At 44.5% G+C, this 26,005-nt stretch overlaps 2 protein-coding genes across 4 annotated transcripts in view; one reads left to right on the top strand and one right to left on the bottom strand.

Annotated features, from left to right (window-relative positions):
* Nucleotides 1–1,602: 1,602 nt before the first annotated feature.
* ATP5F1C (ATP synthase F1 subunit gamma) lies at nucleotides 1,603–20,691 on the bottom strand. 3 transcript variants are annotated; one of them, XM_042944823.1, is made up of 10 exons: nucleotides 20,529–20,690; nucleotides 11,464–11,498; nucleotides 10,861–10,992; nucleotides 8,217–8,421; nucleotides 7,505–7,648; nucleotides 7,113–7,177; nucleotides 5,809–5,964; nucleotides 5,277–5,373; nucleotides 2,357–2,393; nucleotides 1,603–1,741 (listed from the first exon to the last, which is right to left on the bottom strand). In XM_042944823.1, the coding sequence occupies exons 1-9, from the start codon at nucleotides 20,582–20,584 to the stop codon at nucleotides 2,387–2,389; spliced, it is 897 nt and encodes a 298-aa protein (XP_042800757.1). In that variant the 5' UTR covers nucleotides 20,585–20,690; the 3' UTR covers nucleotides 1,603–1,741; nucleotides 2,357–2,386. The 3 variants fall into 3 exon arrangements, with proteins under 3 accessions (XP_042800757.1, XP_042800759.1, XP_042800760.1); XM_042944825.1 differs by lacking the exon at nucleotides 2,357–2,393 and having other exon boundaries at nucleotides 20,529–20,691; XM_042944826.1 differs by lacking the exons at nucleotides 1,603–1,741; nucleotides 2,357–2,393 and having other exon boundaries at nucleotides 5,273–5,373; nucleotides 20,529–20,691.
* Nucleotides 20,692–20,821: 130 nt separating this feature from the next.
* Nucleotides 20,822–26,005, top strand: part of KIN (Kin17 DNA and RNA binding protein) — a 35,920-nt gene continuing 30,736 nt past the window's right edge. Inside the window, exon 1 of the mRNA XM_042944821.1 lies at nucleotides 20,822–20,973. Coding sequence (XP_042800755.1) covers nucleotides 20,860–20,973 — 114 coding nt within the window. The 5' untranslated portion in view covers nucleotides 20,822–20,859. The remainder of the gene's footprint in view (nucleotides 20,974–26,005) is intronic.

Below are 26,005 nucleotides of genomic sequence, written 5' to 3'. Positions count from 1 at the left end.
AGTGAAATTTGACCGCCTGCGAGTTTTCTCTAGATGAAGTCATTATCTCGAGAGTGGATTTGAGGGGAGACCCAGCGGTGCTAAGGAAACAGCACTTCCTGCGAGAGCTGCAGCAGAGGGAACCAGGGGTGGCTGCCGTCTCTAAGAACAGGGTGTGTGCCGGTCTGCTGACCCACGAGGACCCAGGAGCCGAGGACTGAACTTTCATCCTGAAAGCAGGGCTCTGACTCACTCTGGGGGCCCTGGTCCTGGCGGAACGCAGAAGAACCGGGTACCGGGGGGCACTGGGACAAGAGAGTCCGTGCCAGGGGTGGGCTTAAAGCAGAGGCCCAGGAGCCCCCGTACACACTGGTGGCATCACTTTCTACTCAGCACTCGCCCTGCATCGGGTTGAGTATTTTGTAAAGATTCGCTCATTCCATCTTCATCACAGCCCCTATGGGGCAAGTACTGCTTTAACCTCCATCTTGCAGGTGACAAGACAAAGATTAACGTGCCCAAGATCACACAGCTGGCAAGGGTTGAGCTGGCATTCCAACCCACTCTGCTCCACTAAAACGTCATAGAAAATGCATTTTAAGATCTGCAAGGTCTTCAAAGGTTTACCTGTTTACCTGGAGGCTGTGTCCCACTAGCGTATCAGAGAGGGAAACGTGGGACACAGAAAATGAGATCCAACCCAGGGGAAAGGCAGAGGGAGTCCTCAGAAAGGCCGGCAAACCCAGGACAACGATGTGCCTGACCTGGGACCACGAACAGACCAGAACATCCACACCCCAGAGACAAACTGAGAGGGCTGATACGACGCCCCACAACTATGGTCTTTTCCTCCGAACCCTGACAGTACATCACGTTCAGCTTAACAGATTGTTTCTGTTGAGTGTGCTCAAATTCCCGCGTTTCTTCCTGCCGTGTTGTCTAGAACCCTCAGTTCACCCTCACAGAAGTGTTCTGCTGTCCTCGAAACTGGAGACAGGCCAACGTGTTTGGAAGCAAAATACTCCCCGCCCCGCCCCCCCGCGTAGCACCCATTCCTTGCTAACGTTCCTGAAAGTTACCCGGTACTTTGAACACACTTCTGTATCTGTCCAATGCCTCACTGCCTCATTCACGGACCCATCAGGTGACTCTAGTAAAATCTCAGGGAAGCTGGGAAATGACTCTGGATTCTGTTCAGTTTATCTTCCCTCAGCAGCCTTCTCCCGGTGTCAGTACTGTTCTCTACAGGTTTGCGGTAGCTAACCAGTTTTTGTTATTACTCCCTGTTCAGTTCATTTTTATGAAATAGTTGTTGGTAAAATAATAAAGTATCTGAAGAACTCTTTAAAAAACTGTTTTTTACTGTTTATTCAAATTTGAGAGACAGCGTGAGCAGGGGAAGGGCAGAGAGAGGGGAGACACAGAATCCGAAGCAGGCTCCAGGCTCCGAGCTGTCAGCACAGAGCCTGACACGGGGCTTGAACTCACGAACCGTGAGATCATGACCTGAGCTGAATAGGATGCTTAGCTGACTGAGCCACCCAGGTACCGTAGGTTAATTATTTTTAAAATCTCATTTTGAAAACTATTAACTATTGTTAATACATAGTAAGAAAAGAGTGATTTTCTTATGGTAAGTTCTTTATTGTAAGATAATTTACAAACATCTTGCTGTCTTTAGTAGTTTCAACAATTTCTTCTGACAGGGAGGACAGCAGTAACCTTAAAAACGAAATCAGTCGGCTGAATTTTCCTTCTTTACCTGAAAAACAAAGTACAGAGCAAATAAAAATCAGTTTTGGAGGGAAAAATAATGACGTTTCAAGAGATAATATATATTCAAGTGGGATTTAAAGAACTGACTTTACATAATACAATGTTACTATATACTAGTTGTTCTCGAATTTTGGTCTGGGGACCTTTCCGTGGGGTCCGTGAGGGCAAACCTCTTTTCTTATTTGCCTGTTTTACTCATTCTCAAGCCTGCATGGTAGCATGTTCCAGAGGCTACATGGCCTGTAATATCAGAACAGAACGAGTACAGACAGATGAGAATCTAGCCCTCTTCTACTGTATCAGACGTGAAGGGGTCCTGACACCACCAAGTTTGAGAACCACCACTCTTCACCAATCTCTGTTTAGTATCTCAAAATAATCCCAATTCTCTATCCTTAAAGTTTATTTAATAAATCTTAAAAAAAAAAGAAGCCCCCTGGCATTACCCATATGCTACCACAAGCTGGCAACTACTCTAAATGGGCCAAAACCTAAATCTCAGAGAATCTGTTTCGCTGTTGCTAAATCAGCTTCAGTTGTATCTGCCGGATTTCTCTTCCGGAGGGGTTTGGGGAGAATGTATGAAATAATACCACTTTACCTCTCGTCTGAGGATGAAACTTGGTTTTCATTAATCCCTGGTTATTACGTTAGAAGAAAAAGACAAAACAAACCAGTCAAGAAGCAATCCATGCTAGTTAATCAGGTATAATTTCCAACTAAAAACATCCATTTCCTCACTCAGTGTCTGGAGTAGATCATGTAAATTAGTTCCCAAAATAGTCCTTTAAAACAGATTCAATGACTGTTACGAAAAGTTAACCAATTTCAGTCTGGTTAGAACGATAAAACCATGTTCATGCAAGAAGGCAAGTCTCTGCAAGTATAATTTAAGCCACTGCTTTTTCTGTCAATAGCACACAGTATAACATACTACTCAGTAGTCTAGTGTCTGTATTAAGTAGTAAAGTTTTTAGCCGGAATAACTGATGGGTTACAGAGCAGGCCAGTGCCCTGGGTGGACAATCCAGTCTTGGACTGCACAGCCAACCCTTAATAAAGGATTCAGACTACCTTTCTAGAAAGCAAAAATTTAGTGGTCAATTTATGATTTTTTTTTTTTAATGTTTATTTCTTTCTGAGAGAGAAAGAGAGAGAGAGAGACAGAGCATGGGCAGGGGAGGGGCAGAGAGAGAGAGAGGGAGACACAGAATCCAAAGCAGGCTCCGGGCTCTGAGCTGTCAGCACGGAGCCCGACGGGCTCAAATTCACAAGCTGTGAGATCATGACCTGACCTGAAGTCGGCCGCTCAACCAACTGAGCCACCCAGGCACCCCAATTTCTGACTTTCTGATCTTCTGTTCCAACTCTGAGTTTTACGTCCCAATCTCCCCGTCCTCATTCCCCTTGATTTCGCTCCTCTTTGGCCAGGTTTCTTACATTTCTGGTCAAGAAAGCGTGCGGCCCTCAATTCCGCAGATGTCGTGTCCTCACATTTTATTCCCGGTGCTCCTTTTTCAAGAGAAAATAAGATCCTGGCTCTGGGTCCCACAGTCCCTGGAACTTTCGGAATGCAGCCCTTCCCCCCAGGCCTCCTCACGCTTGACGCCAAGAGGAGCACAGCTCAGCACTGGCCCAGGACGGGCAGCCAGGAGGACAACGAACGATCCACTGCCTGCACTCTGTGACGCAAACACAACGTCAGTGACTAGACTGAGAGATGGGTCGGCCTTAACGTGAGGCTTGAAAAACAGTAAGATCAAGGACTCCTGGGCTGGCAAAGCTCATGGACCCGACTGACAACATATGGAACGGTCTCCAACAGCATTATTTGTGTCTCTGAGACATTCTGCCCAGTTTCTACCCTGGAGAGAGAGACAATACTTAAGGACCAACTTAAATGTCACTCTAGCGATGAATCAATCTATCCGAATTTCACACATGGATCCACGTTCTCCCATACCCAGTGAAATATTATTTCTCCCTCCTCTGAACTTCCACTTTTTAAAAAAAAATGTTTATTTCTTTTTGAGAGAGAGTGAGAACAAGCGCATGCGAGCAGGACACCGGCAGAGAGAGAGGAGCACAGAAGATCCGAAGCAGGCTCCGTGCAGACAGCAGACAGCCCAATGCGGGGCTCGAACTCCCAAACCGTGAGATCGTGACCTGAGCCGAAGGTGGATGCTGAACCGACTGAGCCCCCCAGGTGCCCTGAACTTCCACTTCTTATGGAACATCCCCCATTTGCTCAACAAATACTGACTGAGGAAGTATGTGCCCGGTGATAGGGCTACAGAAGTAAGACACGGTCGCTCCCAAGCCACAGGAGTACACAGGCAATTCCTAATAAAATAGTGTAATTGTTGATAAAGGGAAGCACAGGATGTTCACGAAGGGCACCCCACCCAAACTGTGGAGGACGTTTTCCTGGGAGAAAGGATTTTCTCACAGCAGGCAAGACAAATGGGAGTCTGTCAGCCGAAGAATCCAGGATGCAAGGGGAAAATAAGAATGGCATTTCAGGCAAAAGCACATGACATATTTGTAGACCGGGAAGTACATTCATGTGGTTGAAGTTCAAGGGAAGTGAGAAACGGTAGTGGTAAGACTAGACTGGAGAGTACTGGTGGCCAGGAAAAACAGGATCACATATCTCAAGCTAAGGTATTTTTGCAGGATGACTATGCACTCGGTATCTTTTTTTAATTCAGGAGAGAAATGACAAGGATCTGCATTAAGTGGGCATAAAGGGGAAAACTTCAAGGCATATTTGAAGGTAAAATTTATAGAGCTTAGTGACTAATTAGTAGGGCGTGAGAACGAGTCGAAGATAACTTACTACACATTCTATCGCGCATCACGAGTACCTGCGCATGTTTGTTATGCTATTAGAATGTGTATCCCTTGACAGAAAGTATCACACCCTTTGACACTCCCTAGCACTGAACCTAGCACATAGTGGGTGTTCAATTTAGTCATTTTTTAAAACAGAATCCTCATTTTCTTAACTGTGATTTCACAACAAATACCATATCTAGACAACCAAGAAACGTTAAGGAAAAGGTACGTTATCTTATACTGACATAGAAAACTCAGTAACTAAAGAACCAGTTTCTACAAGATTTACCAAAAAACCCAAGATTTATGTGAAACAAAATCCCAAAGCAATCCTGTACTTCGAAAGCTTGGTTTATGATGTCTTAAGTTCCGAAGACAGATTTTATAAATGATACAGAATTATCCACATCCTTATTCCTAATGCTTTAGGAAAATGAAAGCTAGCAATATATTGATTTCTAAAAAGAAGAAAGTAAGCCCAAAAGGTAGAGCAGAAACAAGCAGAATAAACCAGACAGGCCTTCTCACGAAATCTTTATATCCTAAGAGTAGGTTCCAAGGTTAAGCAACGGATCGTTCTACCTTTAGCAAAACAAAACTGCCGCTTTCAAACATGCAGGCGGGGAGCCGGCAGACCCAGGGAGGCGAGGCAGGGCGTGCGAAGGCAGCCCGCCGCTACTTACAGAGCCGCGGCGCCGGAGATGATTTCGATCAGCTCCTTCGTGATGACCGCCTGGCGGGTGCGGTTGAATGTCAAAGTCAGTTTGTCAATCATCTCCGCTGCGAACAGAACAGAAGGATTAGTCGGCAAAGCCTAACACCACGAGACCATAACTTGTTCATTAATACGTTCACAGGGGTATGTTGCTTCATGGCTTGGGGTACCCGAACTGGCCTCTCAAAAGAATTTCAGGAAGATATTTTTACCACTTCCACGGATACCTTTTCAAAATACTTGCAACTTTACTGCTTGCCAAGTAAGACGCACTTCTTTTAAGGCAGAGAACGTTAGTTATTTTTTTTTATCTTTTCAGATAAGAAAATTCAAGGAGAGAGAGGGTCACTGGTCAAAAATGTCATAGAACCAGCGGCAGAACCGGGGCGAGATCCTTGCTCTTTTGTTTCCTGGTCTAGTTGACGGTGATGATTTGAGGCAAGGTGTTCATGCTACTCCCAGCAAGAGAAGCCTCTCGGAAGAGATCGCCGTGCACTTACAGGCATTCTTGCTGGCGTTGTCCATGGCCGTCATCCTCGCACTCTGCTCACTCGTGGTGGACTCCTTTAGGGAATAGTAGATGATGTTGGCCAAGGCGTATTCTTGGTAATTGCGCAGCACGTCAGCATCGATATCATCATAGACACTCATGCTCTCTGTTAAGACGAGTCAGACATTTCCTTGAAGTTATGCAGCGCACAGTGATTTCATCAAGGCAGCCTACCAGTAAACACCTCACTAATTACAGAGCAGAAGTCAACAAGGTAAGACAGGTGAAAACACTCAGCTCTAAAAATTTCATCCATTTCCACACTACCGATTATAGCAGATTTTCAGCGCAACATAATGTGTAAACAAAGCATTTGATATTTCACTGCAAACGCCTAATAAAAACGAAGAAGCCAACAATTAAAGTAACGTCACTGCATTTCACGGTTCTGAAGTCCTCGGGCATCAGAGTGCCTGGCACAACGTCAGCAAATACTCAACAAATCTGTGGGTGTAGGTTTTCACAAAAGAATTAATGACAAAACTGACACTCGTATAGTGGAATACAAAAATCCCCAATGAGCCATGTGATTATTGGGGAAGCCTGCACGTGTCCATCGGGAGAATGCGAGGGAAGTGGAACATCGAAGTGGGGCAGAATTAGAAGCCGATACTCATCTTAACAGTACTGTAGTTCATCAGACTTAAAACACTATGGCTGATAACCCCTACCGTACACCATTAAGAAAGAAATACCATCGTCAATTAAAAATGACCCGCCACTGGCCAGCAGAAGCGTCCCCCAACTTCAGGCACATCGAAATGTTACAAAGCGTACCCCTCAACAGATGAAATATGTAGAAAGGGAGAATGCCTCAGGAAAGTAAAATCGGTTCTAGACTACTGTGTCTAGGATGCTTCACTGAGCAATGATGACGCCACTCAAATGCTGAGACGAGAACCGTGTGGGTCAGTGTACATTACTGTGAGCACCGTTCGCAGGGCTGCCCCAGGGCCCCTGACTGTGCTGTGCTTCACCCAGCGGGGCCCCAGAGCCTGCAGAGCCAATGCTGCCAGGCTCTCCGATCCCTGAGAACAGAAAGCAAGTCTAATGACTTGTTTATTTACGTTCAGTTAATGAAGGAATGGAGTGAGAGTCACTAATGATCATGGAAACCACTGACGGACGGTGACAGAAAGAGCCAAACATCACGTGCTCCCGCGGAGACAGGCCATCCTAGCAAACACTGTTTTCCTGAAGGTGCCAATCTCTCCTTTCTACACAGAAAACACTTTTCACACAAAAACCACTTACCGGCACTTGCAACGGTATCCAGGGAAAAGATGGGCTTTTCTTCTGTCTTATAGGAGATGACAGACCTAGAAATCATAAAGCAGAGGTAAACCTCAAAATCCTATTTCATTTATTTTTAGAGAGAGAGACCACGAGTGGGGCAGAGTGAGTGAGTGAGAGAGAGAGAGAGAGAGACAGAGAATCTTAAGCAGGTTCCACACTCAGCACACGTGGGGCTCGATCCCATGACCCTGGGATCGTGACCTGAGCTAAAATCAAGAGTCAGACGCTCAACAAACCGAGCTACCCCAGGCGTCCCTCAAAACAATATTTTCAACTGTCCACTAAGCATTTCCTTATTTTAAAATAGGAACACAAGCAGTAAAAAGCTCTGAATACTAAATTTTTCTTGCCTGAACCGATTAAAGATGATAGACCCTTCATCAAATTCATATCCGGAATTTAGTAGTTCAAGGGCAATCACAGACGCATCTCCAAAAGTAGGAGGTTTTCTTCCCACTTCTTTGAAGGACACCAGAAACTGGTCAGAGTGAGTCCTGCAAGAGAACCAGGAGATCACACAGAATAGTTTAAAGGAGTATTTCTGCTGAAATAACACAGGGAACCAGGAAAAGTATTATTACCGTGGGTCAGGCTTTTTTGGGGCGGTGGGGGGGAAGAGGAGAGCGTTCCCTGAATTGAGCTGCTCCATCCGCTATCGTCATTGCAGTGGCTGCGGGAACTAACGACTAATAATCAGGCCTCTCTCGTGTTACCTGTCTCTGTGCCTTTATCTCTCTTCTGATCTCAACTAACTACTGTTCATTTCTGACATTTCCAGGCTGTGCTGGCTCCTCAGAGTCCTCATGTGTTTTAAAAGGCCAACAGCTTTTGCTTTTCCTGTTGCATTCCACTTACGGGTTGGATGAAGGAGAAACACAAGTAAATAATGGAAGAAATCTGTATATTCTGAAACTCCTGAAATAATAAAAACAAAACCAAGACCTCTCTGGGGGTATAAAAACAGGTAACGAAAAAAAAGACACCTTGCTGGCGTTAACCATCAAAGACACTCCCATCTACTCATGCTTGCGCCCATCTAAACATAAACGGTATCTAAATTACCTATGAAGTATACCCCTGATTTTATCACCAATTCCAACAAGCATGACTTCTTTCCCGGCTGCCGTGAGTGTGGCCACCTCATTTTTCATCTGTTTGGCAACCGAGGAATGAATAGCACCACAGAGCCCTCGATCAGAGGACACGCCAATTAGGAGGTGTTTCTTCTTGTCTTCAGGCGCCTTAATATCAGCTTTCTCATACAGAGCTTAAATACAAACAAACAAAAGCAAGAATTTTAAAATACGTAAGGCACGCCAAATACAGCAATAATCCCTATTTACAAGTTGGCTGTTTTCAAAATCATGAAGTTACATTTAGGAGGCAACTAACTAATGTAATCAAAACTGTACTTACTCCATTTACAATCCGGTTGAAAACCATAGAGGTTTAAATCTCTGTATGATAAAGGCTCTATATGATAAGGGCCACTTAATGGCCAATTTACCTCAAGTACTGACTAAAAGAAATCTCTAGTATAATTAAAGAACTTGTAAAGGGGCCTGAATTAGAGTACCAGCTTATCTAGATGGCAGACTTCTGAAGAATGCAAATAAATATTCAGTATATAACCAAAAAAGGAGGAAGCAAATATTTACTGACGTGCTCATATAATCTGCATATCAAGCCTCTTATAAACTGTTGGCATTAAAATAGCAGATGACACTTTATTTTTTTTTATTTAAAAAAATTTTTTTTAATGTTTATTTATTTTTGAGACAGAGACAGAGACAGTGTAAAGCAGGGGAGAGGCAGAGAGAGAGGGAGACACAGAATCGGAAGCAGACTCCAGGCTCCAGGCTCCGAGCTGCCAGCACAGAGCCCAACGCGGGGCTCGAACTCACAAACCGTGAGGATCATGACCTGAGCCGAAGTCAGACGCTCAACCGACTGAGCCACCCAGGTGCCCCACATGCCACGTTATTTTGGGGACTGCTTTAACGACCTTGCTTGGCTGGTCTAGTTTTCTAAGCAGCACAGGCCAAGAGTGGATCAAACAGGATGAAATATGCACGGATTTATGGGGGAAGGAGAGGAAGTGGCTGCGGGGGAAGGCAGGAAGGAGACAAACGCGCCATCACATTATGACGCAGGTTTGACTCTCAGGAAGGAGGGAAGAGAGGTTGGGTGGCAGCTTCCCAGACCGCTGTGCCGTTTAGGAGAAGTTCAGCGAGTCTGCCTGCCGAGGAGCTGCAAGTCTCCCTGGAATGTGCCTGCCTGAGTCTCCCGCCGGCTGTGGTACCGGCTTGGCCCAGGCCACGGGAGCGCGGCCGGGGTGCAAGTGCAGGGTGAGCTCGCGTGGCCAGTGCCCTCGCCACCGCACGGTGCATTTTCCTGGCCGCCACATTCACCTGTTTCAACCAAAGTCCTGCTGCTCCCTGTTTCATTACAGAGCAGTGATTCTCACATGCCAGCACCCGAGGACCCTCCACGAAAAAGCAGAAAGCGAATACTCCAAAGTGCAGGAGAGCAGCGAGATTATTTCTTTTTTGAGTCTCTTTTTACGTTTTATATTTGTGCAGCATAAGATGCCTGCTGGAAGACTTTAAATATTTACAACGATCAGCCACTTAATATCTAGCAGTTAATATTTCGTATAAAGGACTTCAGAACAGATCGGCAGCCTTGGCTTGAATTTTTACTATTTTATCACAAATAGTCTAATCTGACATCTAAGGCAGTTTCTGCTTTATTAGATAATTTTGTAGTTATAGACTTTGGAGGGAAACAAATTTATTATACTCACTCATATCAGCGAGAAAGGTGAATCGTGAAATGACTTTCTCTTTTCATACAAACAGGCTACAGTGATTTACCAACCAATCTTTACTAAGCCACCAACTACGTGCTATGTATTTCTTGTGCAGCGAATAGGACTGATGAGAGCAAACGGCTGGAGGTGACCAGGATCGCGGAAACCAACCTATTAACTCTCTTCCGTACCAGCTGCGTGAAACTAACCGTGCAGTTATTAAAGTGAGTCGCCGTTTCCACCCGGGCCTAGTGCTCTATCCTTTTCTCACGCAATAATTTTGCCAGTAGGAACGGATGTTTAAAAAACATGGAAGAACACAGGAAAACTGCACAAGGCGATTTACATCTAATAGGTAGATACATTAACACACAGAGGAGACGTGAATTTTCTCCAATTTGGAAACAAGCAAATTTTGCCTTCTTTGCGGTTGATGTTCAAACATTCCACTCATGCCGTCACGAGTCCCATCCGTGCCTGCTCAGTCATTTCCACTGCAGGGACCACCTCCCCACCCCGCACATTACAATCCAACAGGACAAAGTCAAGCACCTGATCTGAATGCACCGCATTTCCCATTTCCTGATTGTATATTTAATAATCTAGGAAGATTTTCGGAGTACTTTCAGCATTCACAGAGCCGCATACAGTGGTTAACAAAGAGACAGGCTTTGATGCCAAACCATGTTGGGAGGTGACCCTGGGTAAGCGACCCGACTTCAGGGTTTCTCATCTGTGAAGCGGGGGCTCTGACCCTCGTAGGCTGCTGTGAAAAACCAGTGATGTCAAATACTCAGAACAGGCCTGTCATCACGGTAAGCACCAGATAAAAGTCATCAGTGGTGACCTTCATGTTCAGGGTTGCTCCTAATCTGTGATGTCCTCTTCTCTTACCCAAAGATCCTACTCCATACACTCGTGCTGGTTTCAGCTCCCTCTCGGCTCGGGCGTATTTTGCTGCTGCCACCATTTTCATAGACTTGGTAATTTTTTGGATGTTTTTGATCGACTTTAGCCGTCTGGTAACTGAAAAACAGAAGTGCTGTGTTACGATAATAGAGTTATCATTTCACTTGTGAAATTTATCGAAATATCTTTCTAAACTGCCAGGTAGCATAATCAGCACTTAGGCCATCAGGCAACAGCATGATGTTAAATGAGGCTTCAAGTCAGAATGCGTACTGCGCAAAGGCGAAGCCTGGCTGCCACGGAGGACAGGACAGGCGGGATGGCCGCAGACAGCAGGACATTATACTCTTACAACATTTACATACAGTTTTCTCTAGTCACATTGTTGTCATTCTACGGACGACAGCATCAGAACAACCACGTGTCACCTCATGCTGGTCTTTTCTAAAACAAGGTCAATGTCATACACATAAGACCTAGATTCATTTTATCAAATTGACCAAACATACAATGGGCTAAAGCGGCCTATTTTTGATTATTTGTCAAAATTTGGTTTTTCTTAATTACATATTGAGATGAAATACTTACTATCTTTTAATGTTGCCATATTTCGAACTTGGATCCTGAAAATAAAGGTTTTAAAAATATTTTAGTTTATTGAAAAATCACCCTACTATACAAGAAAAACCTTCAAAGTTAATAAATTTAAACACTGCCCCATAAAGAAACAATCCATCACGTGCAGGACGTATACATATATTTACATACATATAAACATATATTTATAAACACATACTTATATATATTTAGTCCTTAATATGGACACCAAACCCTATTACCAAAGGCCTCATTTTGTTTGAGCCAACAACACAAAGCTTCCAGTGCAGTCAAATGGTGTTCACACACGTCTAGTCCCACCTTTGCCTAGACTGTTTCCACAAGAGGAAAGTCCTGCCCCTTGTTAGGCTATCCAGCCACCTTGAAAATGCTACCTTGACTTCCTTAGTTCACTGAAACCTTTTCATAGCAACACTTAGGATCAATTATACATTCTAACATGATCACATGTGTGAAAGTACAGTTTATTTTTATTTTTTAAATATATATACTTTTAAGTTTTTTTAAGTCATTTATTTATTTTGAGAGAGAACGCAAGCTTGAGCCAGGGTGGATTAGAGACAGGGGGAGAGAAAGAATCCCGAGCAGGCTCTACCTTGTCAGTGCAGAGCCTGATTGGGGGCTTGACCTCTCAAACTGTGAGATCATGACCTGAGCCGAAATCCAAAGCTGAACGCTTAACCGAGTGAGCCAGCCAGGTGCCATGTACTAAGCAGCTACTATGCTCCAGGACATGGTCTGTGACCACGAGAAGCATGCTATTATCTCATAAACAAGATTCATAGAACTAAAGATTTGCATTAAATATTTTTCTAGTCTTCATGATTAAAGTGCTAATGCATAAAAGTAAAAATGATTTGATTTAGGGGCACCTGGGTGGCTCAGTCAGTTGAGTGTCCAACTCTTGATTTCAGCTCAGGTGCACACTTGAGCCTGGGGCCTGCTTGAGATTCTCTCTCTTCTGCCCCCATCCCCCCCCCCCCCAAATAAATAAAGAAATACAGATTTGACTTAAATGCGTACACACACACACGAGAGATAAATACAAGAGGAGTGCTGCCCTCCTAAATAAGACAGTGTGTCACCAAATATAAAGTCAGTGACAAGCATACAATGATGTTGGAATATTGACGACACGGAGACTCACAGGGCTGCTGCAGCAAGAACCTGAAGTAAACATGTTGGCAGAGCAGCAGGAGCCTAGGTTTATGGCAAGTTCTTAAGAGTGAAAAGGAAAACAATAAGAATGATTTCTAATTTCATGACCTGAGTAGACAGTGTTGTCATTAACCGAGACCGAAAAACTGGGTGGCGATGATCTCACTGGAGGTAACGAATTTTAACGAAAATGACATTTATAAAGACCCTAGGATGAGGTGGAAATGGGTTTGAGGTCCAATGGGTTTGGAAAACACGTGAGATTTTTGAGACTTTCAGGTACAGACAGATCTGTAACTGATGGAGCATGGAAGTTGGTGCCAAAGGAGAAGAGGGACCATTTCCTAATCCTCTAAGGTCAACATTACCCTAGTATCAACAAGATAAAATCATTGTAAGAAATGAAAATTAGAGGACATTACCTCTCATCAACACAGACGCATAATTCCTCAATAAAGAATAGCAAATTGGGTCCAACAACGTATTAAAAAGAATTATACACCACGATCAAGTGGGATTCATTCCAGGTATGCAAGGCTGGTTCACCATTTAAGAAAAATCATACAGTCAATAGATGCAGAAAAAATTTTTGACAAAATCTAATGCCTATTCATGGTAAAAAAAAAAAAGAAAAAAGAAAAAAGAAAAACTCTCAGCAAATAAAGAACTTCCTGGAACCGATAAAGAACATCTACCAAAACAAACAAACAAACAAAGAAAAAAAACCCTTCATTTAATGCTGAGAAACTAGGAGCTTCCCCCTAAGATTGGGACTGAGGCAAGGATAACCTCTCAGCACTCCTATTCAACATTGTACTGGAATTCCTGGCTAATGCATTAAGACAAAATAGGAAATAAAAGGTATATAGATTGGGAAGGAAAAAATAAAGCTGCCTTTGTTTAAAAATGGCACAACTGTCTGTAGAAAATCCCAAAGAATTGGCAAAAACACTCCTGGAACCAATTACAGTAAGGTTGTAGGGAACAAGGTCAATATATACAAAAGTCAATTTCATTTTTTTATAGCAGCTATGAACAATTGGAATTTCAAATTAGAGAAACAGTATCATAGAACTGTAGACTTATAAATGATTATGATGGTAAATTTAATGTTATGTATATTTTACAACAAAAAAACACAGGAAAAAAACTACATATAAACATAACAAAATATGTGCCAAGAAAACTACAAAACTGATGAAAAAAAAGATCTAAATAAATGGTGAGAGATTCCACATTCATAAATAGGAAGATTCAATGTTGCTAAAGTGTCACTTCTTCCCAACTTGATCAATACAATTTTAGACAAACACCTCAACAAGTTATTTTCTATATATCAACAAACTGATTTTAACATTTATTTGGCAAAGCGAAACACCCAGAAGAGCCGACACAATATTGAAGAACAAAGCCGGAGAACGGACACTACCTGATTTCAAGACTTTCTATAAAGTTACAGTAATCCTAAGACAATGTGGACAAATGATCAGTGGAAGACAGGAGAGAGCTCAAAAATTTCACTAATTAGTGAAATCGAAAACAAAAACCAACGAATACACAAACAAAAAGTAGACAGAGACCTATAATACACAGAACAAAACTGAAGGGTGGAGGAGTGGGGGTTGGGCAAAATGGGTGAAGGGCAGTGGGAGACACAGGCTTCCAGTTATGGAATACGTCAGGGGAACAAACGACACAGCATAGGGGGGAAAAAAAAGAGCCCAGAAATAGAACCATACAAATACAGTCAACTGATTCATGTTTGATAAAGCAGCAAAGGAAATTAAATGGAGAAAGGATACTTTTTTCTACAGTGGTACTGAACACTGGACATCCATATGCAAAAATAGTAATTGATAATTAATAATTATCAATATTAACAATTAGATAATTAATCCTATACCTTTCGCAAAAATTAACTTGAAATAAATCATAGGTCTAAATGTAAGACACAAAACTATAAAACTTCTACATGGTATCACAGGAGAAAATCGAGGTGCCTTGGATAATATGTAAGTTTTAACATAAAACATGAAAAGCATGATCCATGGAAGAAAAAAAATGATCAAGCTGGACTTTTAATTTTAAAAATTTCTGGTCTACAAAAGACACCGTCAACAGAAGCCACACACCAGGAGAAAATGTTTGCAAAACACATATCTGATAAAGGCCTGTTATCTAAAATATACAAAGAACTCTTAAAACTCAATAAGAAAAGCACCCAAATAAAAAAAGAACAAAAGATCTGAACACAAACCTCGCAGAGGCAGACAGGCAGATGGCAGATAAGCATATACAAAAGATACTCAGCTATGCAGTCATTAGGGAATTACAAATTAAAACAGTGAAACACCACTACCACCTAGAAGAATGGCTACGTTTTTATTTTGTTTTTATTTAGTTAAAGAGAACATGTGTGCACACGCAAGCAGGGGAGAGCAGAGAGAGAATCCCAAGCAGGCTCCCCGTTGTCAGTGCAGGGCCCAACGTGGGGCTCAATCGCACTAATCATGAGATCATGACTTGAGCCGAGATCAAGAGTCACGGATGCTTAACCAACCGAGCCACCCAGGCACCCCAAGAATGGCTATATTAAAAAAAAAAAAAAAAAAAAAAAAGGCAATTCCAAATGATGACAAGGATGTGCATGTAGCAACAGGAACTCCCACTGCCTGCTGGTGGGAATGCAAAATGGTACGGCTGCTTTGGAAGATGGCTTCAGTTTCTTACAAATCTAAACAGTCTTAGCACAGGATACAGCAATCATACTCCTAGGTATTTACCCAACTGAGCTGAAAACAGGTCTACACAAAAACCTGCACACAAATGTTTATAAGCAGTTTTATTCACCATCGCCAAAACCCGGAGGCAACCAATGTCTTTCAATACGCGAACCAACCGAAAAACAAACTGGTACATCCATACAGTGGAGTTATTCAGCAGTAAAAATGAACGAGCTATCAAGCCACAAAAGACACGGAGGAGGAACTTTGTCTATTGCTAAGCAAAGAAGCCCATCTGAATGGCTATATCCTGTATGATTCCAACTACCTGACATTCCAGAAAAGACAAAACTATAGCAAGAGTAAAAAGATCAGTAGTTGCCGGGATTTCGGGGAGAGATTTTTAGGGCACTGAAACCATTCTGTATGATACTATAATGGTAGATACGTGTCATTATCCATTTGTCAAAAACCACAGAACATACAACAAAGAGTGACCTTAATGAAACTATGCACCTTAATACTGTATCAATATTGTCTCATTAATTGTAGTACATGTAACATGCTAATTAATGCAAGATGTTAATAAGTGGAGAACCTGTCCAGAGTGGGACGTGGGTGTATGGAACTCTCTGTACTACAGGCTCAATATTTCTGAAAGTCTAAAACTGTACTAAAAAATAAAGTCTGTTAACAATACTTCAAACACGTAGATTATGAAATTGTTATATCATCTAATTTTTTTATTGTGTTTATGTGCATAAAAAAAAACCTGGAAGATTATAACCAAAACTGTTCTTTTTAAAAATCTCTTGACTTACGTATTTTACCAGTATTACGCAGCCACAGAGAAAGAAATATAAAGAGGAAGGAGACTGCATGAAAAGTGTTAGATTAGGTTATAAGAATGGATCCAGTGGTGGAAAAGAGAAGAGCCGTCAAATACTGACAAGGTCTGCTATTCCATTACAGACTTACCTGACATACTGACCATTCCCTTAACATTTTTTCATAATGGCATTTGAAAAGCAACATCATTTTTGATGATTTTGGGGGGGTATATCAAAATTTTCACCCCAAACATTCTAAATTTACAGACCGTAAGGAAACATTGGACATTACGGTTTTAGGCAAATATTCCAATTTAACAGACACAAGTTTCTTGTCAGAGAATAGCACAGGGAATAAATCTGAATTGCATGCCATATTTGGATGAACACAAAATGTTCCGGTTTCCTTAAGTATCCTGGGTGAGAGGTATGAAGAGGTAAGATCTCTTGTGATTCTTTATGCTGTGTACATGCCCTATGTTCCCATTTTGAAGTGCTCTCATCATGTTTAGCTTTCATTCAGTTCTACAGATGTGTGTGTTATCCTTTTTTTTTTTTTTTTTTTTTTTTTTTTTACTATTTTTGAGAGAGAGAGAGAGCATGAGCAAGGGAGGGGCGGAGAGAGAGGGAGACAGAATCTGAAGCAGGCTCCAGGCTCTGAGATGTAAGCACAGAGCCTGATGCAGGGCTCAAACCCTCGAACCGCGAGATCAGAACCTGAGTGGAAGTCAGACGCTTAACTGACTGAGCCACCAGGCGCCCGTATGTTACTTTTAAGTATAATTGGAGTACATACAGAATAACCATAAGATGATCCCAACTTTCTTTTGGCGCAGCTGGCCGTATATATAATTTTTGCAAATGAAGACAAAGTTCTGAATCAGCTGTATGTTCTGGAAAGCCACATCACGTCCTGAGAAATCTCAGATTACCGGAAAAACTTGAAACCTATCAAATACAGTGGATAGAAACATCACAGGTTGTGGATTACCATCAAGTGCCGTGATCATACAGCATTATTAGCAAAGCTGAAAGTAGTGGAGGAGGGAGTGAGCGAGGTTGCTAGGTGAATTGATTCTTCATTTGAAGTATAGTTCGAAAGAATGTTAAGGTGTATACTGTCATGTAACATAAACATTAAGGAAGCAGCAGCAACAAATTCTTAAGGAAAATTAGGAAGTACGTCTAATTCTAAGAGTCAATGATTGTATGAAAGTCCATCACCTGCCTTTCCACCAAACAACGACTCCCTGGCCCTTCTTCACCAACGACCACCCAGGAGGATCCAGTCTTGTTGGCAAGTACGAACTGCATCAAGCTGTCTTCATCTTTGAGTTTCTATTATCTGGAACCACACCAGCATTCCCCCACCGCGCTTGTTCTTTACAAATACGGACTCGCTTAATCTCCAGTCTGACCCAATGAACTGTGCACGATTATTACCTCCGTTTAACAAAGGAAGAAACGGTGGCAGAGACAGTGAGTAACTTGTGCAGCGTGACAGTTAGGTGAGTGGCCGTCAAGATTCAAATCCTGGTAGTTGGCTCCAGAGTGGGTCTCCTATCCTACACTCTGATGCCTCACATTTTCTTACATTTACAAGCAAATATCTGCTACCTCAATCTCAGAATGCAATCTGCCTTTCCTCTCCTGAAATGCATCTCCCTTCCTTATCAGTGTGTATAATTCAATTTATGGCTGTTGGCATGCTATTGTAAAACAGTTCCATTTCAGAGAATGTGGAAGACGAGGAAACAGAAATGCATTTCCCCTAATTTGAAGACCGTTCCCCAAATTTCTTATTTCCATTTTCTTATATGCTACTTAAAAACAAGTTTAATTTCCTGAAGTTTAGGGTATTTTACTGATATCCTAAACAATTAACATAATTTCACTAAGACTTTAATTAAGCCTAATATTGAGTCAACATTAGTAAGCTAACCTCCCTGAAATAAAAACTATAATAATGAATTGAATTAAAAAATTTTTTTTAATGTTTTTATTTATTTTTGAGACAGAGAGAGACAGCATGAGCAGGGGAGGGTCAGAGAGAGGGAGACACAGAATCCAAAGCAGGCTCCAGGCTCTGAGCTGTCAGCACAGAGCCTGACGCGGGGCTCGAACCCACAGACTATGAGATCATGACGTGAGCCGAAGTCGGACATTCAACCGACTGAGCCACCCAGGCACCCCAACAAATTGCATTTTTAAAGTTTCTTTTTTTGTTGTTTTTAATGTTTTTTATTTATTTTTGAGACAGGGAGAGACAGAGCATGAGCAGGGGAGGGGCAGAGAGAGAGGGAGACACAGAATCCGAAGCAGGCTCCAGGCTCTGAGCTGTCAGCACAGAGCCCGACGCGGGGCTCGAACTCACGGACCGTGAGATCATGACCTGAGCCGAAGTCAGACGCCTAACCGACTGAGCCACCCAGAAGCCCCTTTAAAGTTTCTAATAACCAAAACACAACAGAGGAAATCCCCCTTCATGGTTTTGTAGAGGCCAAGCTATTTTTCTCCCCTTCCAAATTAATTCTGTGGGGTGTGAAACATTAAGATGGTTTTCATTTCTGAATTTAAAAGGCAATTATGAGGGGGAACCAAAAGGGCACCCAGAGTAATGGGATACATGAAAATGCTTTCTGTCAACGTTTGATGAATATTCATAACCTAGCAATTTAAAACCAGCATTCTAAAGAGATCAAGGTCGGACTACAACCTGTATCTGCCAATGTAGGGTCCAATTTAGGAGCCCAGTGGTGGTTGTGTCCAAGTGTCAAACAACTCTTATTTATTTAGGACAATCCTTTACTATAAGATCTCCAAATTGTCTTACACGGTTTCTAAAAAAGTCATTGCTACAATTTTATGCAAAGTATTTTGTCCTTGTTTCAGAACTCTTTCCATTTCTTAACGGCTGACCCACAGAGCTTAAGGCCACCACTCTTTAGTACTTTCCACGCTACTAACTTGGCGCAGGGCAGGCACCCAACAACTGTGTGCTGAGTGCCTAACAAATGGGACAACCTACATGACCGAGAATCCAACTAAGTTGACTTAGTTCCCACGAATGCTCTTTTTCAATTTTAGAAACAAATCTGACTTGGCAGGCAAATCCACCAACAGTTCTGTGCAGGTATTCACATCAGATTTCATTCCCCCATTACCCTAAAAATTTTGAATATGGTGGTGATTCTTTGCGTAATGAAAAACGTACCTATTTCAATTAATGCTTTACAGTCCCTTCACATAAATTAGGACACAAAAACCTAGTTTAGCACTGCAGCTCGTTAGAATTCTTCCTTTACGTAAAACCGGGGAATTGCTACACTCAGCTTGCTTTTAGCCAATAATCCCCTTAGCACCGTGTCTGTAATTCTTCCAGACTCTGTCTACCTTTAAGATATTTCATCCTATTATACGGTACCACCCACAAACCAACGTTTACCTGCCTACTGCTTGGCCCTCTAATATACAATCCCCCCCCCCCCCAAAAAAAAACCAATGTTTAAAATCCTTAAACTTGCACGGCAGTTACAGATGGTGCTCAAAAGCCATCTATCTCGTCCTCCTGGGGACCCTGGGACAATTTCATGACCTTGCAGGGTTACTGCTTCAGCATAATGGTTTCAAGACGGTGCTAGGTTGTCTTTCCCTTCCGATCGCCATCAGGCGGATTCTTAAGGTCCCGTCTGCACCCCAACTCCCGTAAACCCACGAGGACACTTATTTATTCCGCAGTGCCCGGCAAAGAGCCTGCTACATGTTAAGTGCTTAACACGCGTTCTGGGTGAATCCAACAGCCCTTACTGGCTCAAGCAAACCCTGCCCAGCACCAGAAGGTTTCAAAAGGCGTCAAGGACGCACAGCACAACTTAACCTTCCTCTAGACCTTGCCCTAGGTCCCCCCCTCCCCCTCACTTTGTGCGCCCGGGTAAAGCCTCCACGATACTCGCCACCTGGCACGCAGTAGGGGCTCCCTAAGTGGGTATTAGCTGAGTGAATCCAAGACCAACCCTGTAATCAGATGGGACTAAAGTCTCAACCCCGAGGTCCCGGGTGACCGCTCCTCGTGGCCCTCACCCCGCCCCACCCCGCCTCAGGAGACGTGGCGAGACCCTGCTGTCACCGCAGTCCCTTCGCGCGCCCTCCCCGGATCGGAGGCGCTTCCTGCAGCCCGGGCTTCCCGGGGCCTCCGCGGGACAGGAGGCCTGGCAGGCCCTGAGACCCTCGTCCAGCCCCACTCGCCTCCACTCGCTTCCGCTTCCCCCTGACCGAGCTCTTCCATTCCTCGCAACCCTCCCGGTCCTTCCGCAAGCTGCCATACCATTGCGGCTGCACGGCCCAGGCCGAGAGCCCCGCGACGCCCGCCCGAGAGAACATGGTGATACCGGCCCCGCTGAAGGTCGGTCAGACAGGCCTCACCGCGCAGGCGCGGGACCTTCTCGACGCGCCCTCCCACCCCGCTTTCTCCTTCAGTCTCGCTTACTCCCGCCAGACGGAGGGAAGCCTCGCGAGCGTTGGGGGGAGGCCAGCCTTCCGAGGCCCCACCTCCTTCCGGCTCGCGGCTGGTATTTGCTCCGCCCCCGCCCCAGTCAGCTTCATTCCGCTTCCGGTTGGCCGGGCGCTTCAGCAAAGTTGTCGCTACCGTGGTCGCGATGGGCAAGTCAGATTTCCTTACCCCTAAGGCCATCGCCAACAGGATCAAATCCAAGGGGCTTCAGAAGTTGCGCTGGTATTGCCAGATGTGCCAGAAGCAGTGCCGGGACGAGGTAAGCGGGCCTGGATGGGGCCCCAAGCGGGGCCCTGCTGGAAATCCAGGTTCAAGTCCCTGACGCTGGGGTGAGGGAGTGGAACTTCGGGTCCTGGTCGTGTGGGTTCTGCGCTGGGCGAGTCAGCTACTCAACTCGGTACCGCCATCCTGACCTGCAGCGTTTATCTAGGGGAACCAGTGATCTTTGACGCCTCATTCCTCCACGGTCTTCCGCCAAAAAGAAATGAAATAGGAGGCTTTGCAGCTCTCGTAGACGGGATGCTACTCGAGCTGTCATAAAACGGGGGCGTTGAATAGTGCAGTGCCCGATGCTCGGGGAATGACCGTAACAGTCATCTCTGACTCGACGTGACTCGAGAAACAAGGTGATCGGGATTCACCCCTCTTTTCGGGATCAGATGAAAAAGGACAGCCAAGCTCTGGCACTCTACTCATCTAACAAGCATTTATTGAGCGCCTACAGTGTGCCAGGCCCAGGATATTACTCCCTGTGGTGACGATCGTGGACTGGAGGCCAGACTGTCAGAATTCTGAATCCTAGCGGCGCCACTTGCTAGCTGTGTAGGCTTGGGCAAGTTACTTACATTCCCCCTGCCCGTTTGCTTATCTGTAAAGTGGGAATAAGAATTGTACCTACCGGGAAGATTGTGAGCTCTAAGTCTGTGAATTATGTGTACAGTGGCTCAAGGGGTCTCGGGGCAGATGTTGAAAAGGTTTGTATGCCGTCCAGCGGCGTTTGTACGTTTTCACATTAGTGAGGTGGATGACGAAGCCCCTTGAAGAATTGAGAGCAGGCTAGCGACAGGGTCGTATTTTTTCTCCGGGGATTGAATTGGATTGGGTCGGTGCAGCGGAACATTGGGTGATTGGAATGATCCACTCCAGTGTTTTCTGCAGGCGAGGGATGAGATGCTTAAGTAGGACTCACGTTGACTGACATTGAAGCAGTTAACCCTTTTTTCATTTGTCTCCAGTTCTTCCCCCTCCCTTTTTTTAATGTTTATTGAGAGAGAGAGAGAGAGAGAGAGAGAGAAAGTGAGCACACAAGCAGGGGAGGGGCAGACACACACACACACACACACACACACACACACACACACACACACACGGAATCCAAAGCAGGCTTCTGGCTCTGAGCTGTCAGCACAGAGCCCGACGTGGGGCTTGAACTCGTGAACGGCGAGATCATAACCTGAGCCAAACCTGAATTCCTAACCAACTGAGCCACCCAGGTGCCCCGTCAGTTTCTTTTTCTTTTTTTCTTTTAAGTTTTATTTATTTATTTTGAGAGCGAGAGAGAGAGCACACAAGCAGGGGAAGGGCAGAGAGAGAGGGAATCCCAAGCACGCTCTGCACCATCAGCGTGCATCCCGATGCAGGGCTCTAACTCATAAACCATAAGATCGTGACCTGAGCCAAAATCCGGAGTCAGATGCTTAACTGACTGAGCCACCCAGGCGCCCCTCCTGTTCTTTCTTTCTAATAGTCAAGGTGAAATTCTCACACAGAAAACTAGAGACAAATACCACGAACATTTGTATCTCCGTTACCCGTATCGAACATTTTAAGAAACTCACCTAGCCTTACTTGTTTCGGAAATATTTTAAAGTCAGTTGCAAGCATCTAGGACATTTCATCTCTAAATACTTAAGTATGCTTCTCTAAGATATTTGGGTATTTTTCTACGTAGCCGCAATATATGTCATCACACATAAAAAAAAGTAATAAAAATTCCTTTATGTCGTCTGACACACAGTCCATATTCACATTTTCATCACTTGTTCCCACAAACGCTTTTTAAAAGTTTTTTTTTTATTTCGGGGCACCTGGGTGGCTCAGTCGGTTGAGCGTCTGACTTCGGCTCAGGTCATGATCTCGCGGTCTGTGAGTTCGAGCCCTGCATCGGGCTCTGTGCTGACAGCTCAGAGCCTGGAGCCTGTTTCAGATTCTGTGTCTGTCTCTCTCTCTGACCCTCCCCTGCTCACTCTCTGTCTCTGTCTGTCAAAACTGAATAAACGTTAAAAAAAATTTGAAAAACAATAAATAAAATCATGGAGCATAGGGGCGCCTGGGTGGCTCAGTCAGTTGAGCATCCGACTTCGGCTCAGGTCATGATCTCACGGTCCGTGAGTTCGAGCCCTGCGTCGGGCTCTGTGCTGACAGCTCAGAGCCTGGAGCCTGTTTCGGATTCTGCATCTCCCTCTCTCTCTCTGCCCCTCCCCTGCTCATGCTCTGTCCCTCTCTGTCTCAAAAATAAATAAAAACATTTAAAAAAAAATTTTTTTAAAGTTTTTGTTAAAACCAAGACCCAATCAAAAGCCATGAATCAGATTTGTTATTAGGGCTTAAAAAAAATAAACTATTTTTTTTAGAGCAGTTTTAGCTTTACAGCAATGATGAGCGGAAGGTCCAGAGATCTGTACACACCGGGTCCCCACATTTGTACAGTTTCCCCGTTATCAGCATTTGGCAACAGACTAGTGCTTCACATCTTCACCACCAAAGCCTACAGCTGGCAGTGGGGTTCCCTCCTGATGTTGGACATTTCTCTGGTTTTGAACAAATGTGTGTAATGGCATATATCCATTATCATCTCACAGAGAAGTTTCATTGCCCTAAAAATGTGAGTAATTAGGGCTTTTGATCCTCTCTCATTCCTAAACGGAATATAGAATCCACTTCCCTCGCCCTTGCTCCCGCCCCCTTGCGACTCCGTTGTTTTTCTTTTTTCCTAATTAGTTTTTTACTAGTATAGCTGTCACGCGTTACCCACATGTCAGTTACAGTGGTTTCCTCTGCACAACGTAATTTATGCCGTTCGCTGTGCGCGTCACAAGTGTGGCTCCCACCTGTCACCCCGCAACACTGTCACCATACGTGCCGTCGACCGTACTTCCGGCGCAGTTCTCTCTATTCCGTCACCGGAGGCCTCTCTCTCTCCCTTCCCTTCACGTGCTTGCCCAGTGCCTCTCCTTACCGCCTACAGCCGGCAGCTTAGCCTCTGTGTTTATAGGTCTGATTGTGTTTTTGTTTTTGCTTTGTATTTTTTTGAGAGAGAACGTGCGTGCGCATGCCTCATGAGCCGGGGGAGGGGGCAGAGGGAGAGAGAGAATTTCTGATGTTTTTTTTTTTTTTTTTTTTTTAAATTTCTTTTTCAACGTTTTTTATTTATTTTTGGGACAGAGAGAGACAGAGCATGAACGGGGGAGGGGCAGAGAGAGAGGGAGACCCAGAATCGGAAACAGGCTCCAGGCTCCGAGCTGTCAGCACAGAGCCCGACGCGGGGCTCGAACTCATGAACCATTAAGATTCTCACCTGAGCTGAAGTCGGACGCTTAACTGACTCAGCCACGTGATCGCCTCCCCGCCCCGAGAGAGAGAATTTCAAGCAGCCTCCACACCCAACGCAGAGCCCAGTGCAGGGCTCCGCCTCAGGATGGCGAGATCACAACCTGAGCCCAAATCCAGAATCCGACACTCAACCCACTGAGCCACCCAGGAGCCCGTTACTCTTTTGTTTTGAAGGTTCCACATGTAGGTGAAGTCATAGGAAATTTGTCTTTATCTGAGTTATTTCACTTAGCAAAACACCCTTGAGGCCCATCCATATTGTGACAAGTGGCAAGATCTCGGTCCTTTCCTGTAGGCTGGTAATATTCCGTTGTGTGTGTCTTCTTTATCCGTTCATCTGTCAATGGACACTCGAGTTGGTATCTTTGCTAATTCAGTTGTTTTTCTGACGTTGACTCTCGACTGGCCAGTAACTGCCCTGGAGCGTTCCCACTTTCTGATGTGAAACAGTGAAGTTTTCTTGTGGTTGTCTTTGACCCTCCTTCTCTAACTTACAGTTCTATAAACTGGCACTTGGAGCTGAAGGCTTGATGCGGATCAGGTTAAATATTTTGGGGAAGACGACTTGATAGGTGGTCCGGCGGGTTTCATATCGCATCGCACAAGGAGGCCCGTAATGGCTGCTAGTGCTAAGATGACTGAGTGAAGAGGACGGTAATGTTAGAAAGGAATATTTTCCCTCTCGCAAGAGCGAGCAGATAGCAAGGAATACGTCTAGTTTACCATCAGCCTTTTCCTTCGGTGTTTTAGCACCCTTGCTTGAGTCTGTTATTTCCTTAAGAGTTGCAAAGCGGTTATTTTTCTGTATTTCTCAGAATTTGTTATTGGCTACTATTCTTATGTAGGGCTGAGCTCTTTCTCATTAACTGGAGCTGTTTGGTTATCCTCAAACACAGGTTGTATGGCAAAAGGAGGATAAATGCTTAACTCTTTCCTTCAGTTACCGATTTCACAGTAAGGCACTTGTGGCCATTCTGTCCCGTTTGCTCTCGATCTGCGCATCGACTCCCCTGCCTGGGAGGGTGGCCTGCAGGAGGAGAGGTTGACCCCTCCAAGTTCCCTTTCGTCTCCCTCTCTCTCAGTACTGGAAGATTGAGGGGAAGGAGGTCGGATCCAGAGTATTCCCCTCCTGCCCATCCACTCTCACGGGTTTCTAGAATTTACTGGCCTCATTTCGTTTTCATTTCAGTGATTGATTTTTAACCTATGGGAATTTGCACTGGTTTTTCATTCATGGGACCAACACCAAGGTTCCTTTTAGGTACTTGCCAGTGAGAGTAGTGCACGGGCGGAACACAGTTGAGGCGAGCATTGTGTCGGTCGTCTGTGGGTGACTGAGGGTGAGGCAGCTAAGCGAGATGGGGTGTTGACATCGGGCCAGTGGCGTGAGACCAGACGGGGAGACGGGAGAGGCGGTGTTAGGGAGGCCGAGCGGACTTAGTGGTAAGTGGAGGCAGAGGTGGAGGAGGACTCCAGGATGCCTGGCCCCTGGCCTGGGTGACCGGGCGCGGGACAGAACTGTTCACTGACACGGAGAACACGGCGGGAGAGGCCCGGTTTTCATTGCCGGTGCTGGTGGAGAATCAGCTGTCAATGCCAAGTCGCGCAGATACAAAGTCAAAACTTGTCATTTTTTTTATAGTCACCTGAAGAAGGTGCAGATTTAGTATAGTTAACAC

The sequence above is a fragment of the Panthera leo genome, chromosome B4 (assembly GCF_018350215.1).
Source record: "Panthera leo isolate Ple1 chromosome B4, P.leo_Ple1_pat1.1, whole genome shotgun sequence".
In the NCBI taxonomy this organism is placed as follows: Eukaryota; Metazoa; Chordata; class Mammalia; order Carnivora; family Felidae; genus Panthera; species Panthera leo.
Note: the sequence above shows the minus strand (reverse complement) of the source record. Positions and strands in the feature narration are given on the sequence as shown.

Coding starts and splice junctions, on each gene's coding strand:
- ATP5F1C (XM_042944823.1), bottom strand. CDS start 20,584: ATGTTCTCTCGGGCGGGCGTCGCGGGGCTCTCGGCCTGGGCCGTGCAG. Junction 7,649..8,216: donor ATCAGGGGTATACTTCATAG/GTAATTTAGATA, acceptor GTTCTCTTGCAG/GACTCACTCTGACCAGTTTC. Junction 5,374..5,808: donor CAACGCCAGCAAGAATGCCT/GTAAGTGCACGG, acceptor TTCTGTTCGCAG/CGGAGATGATTGACAAACTG.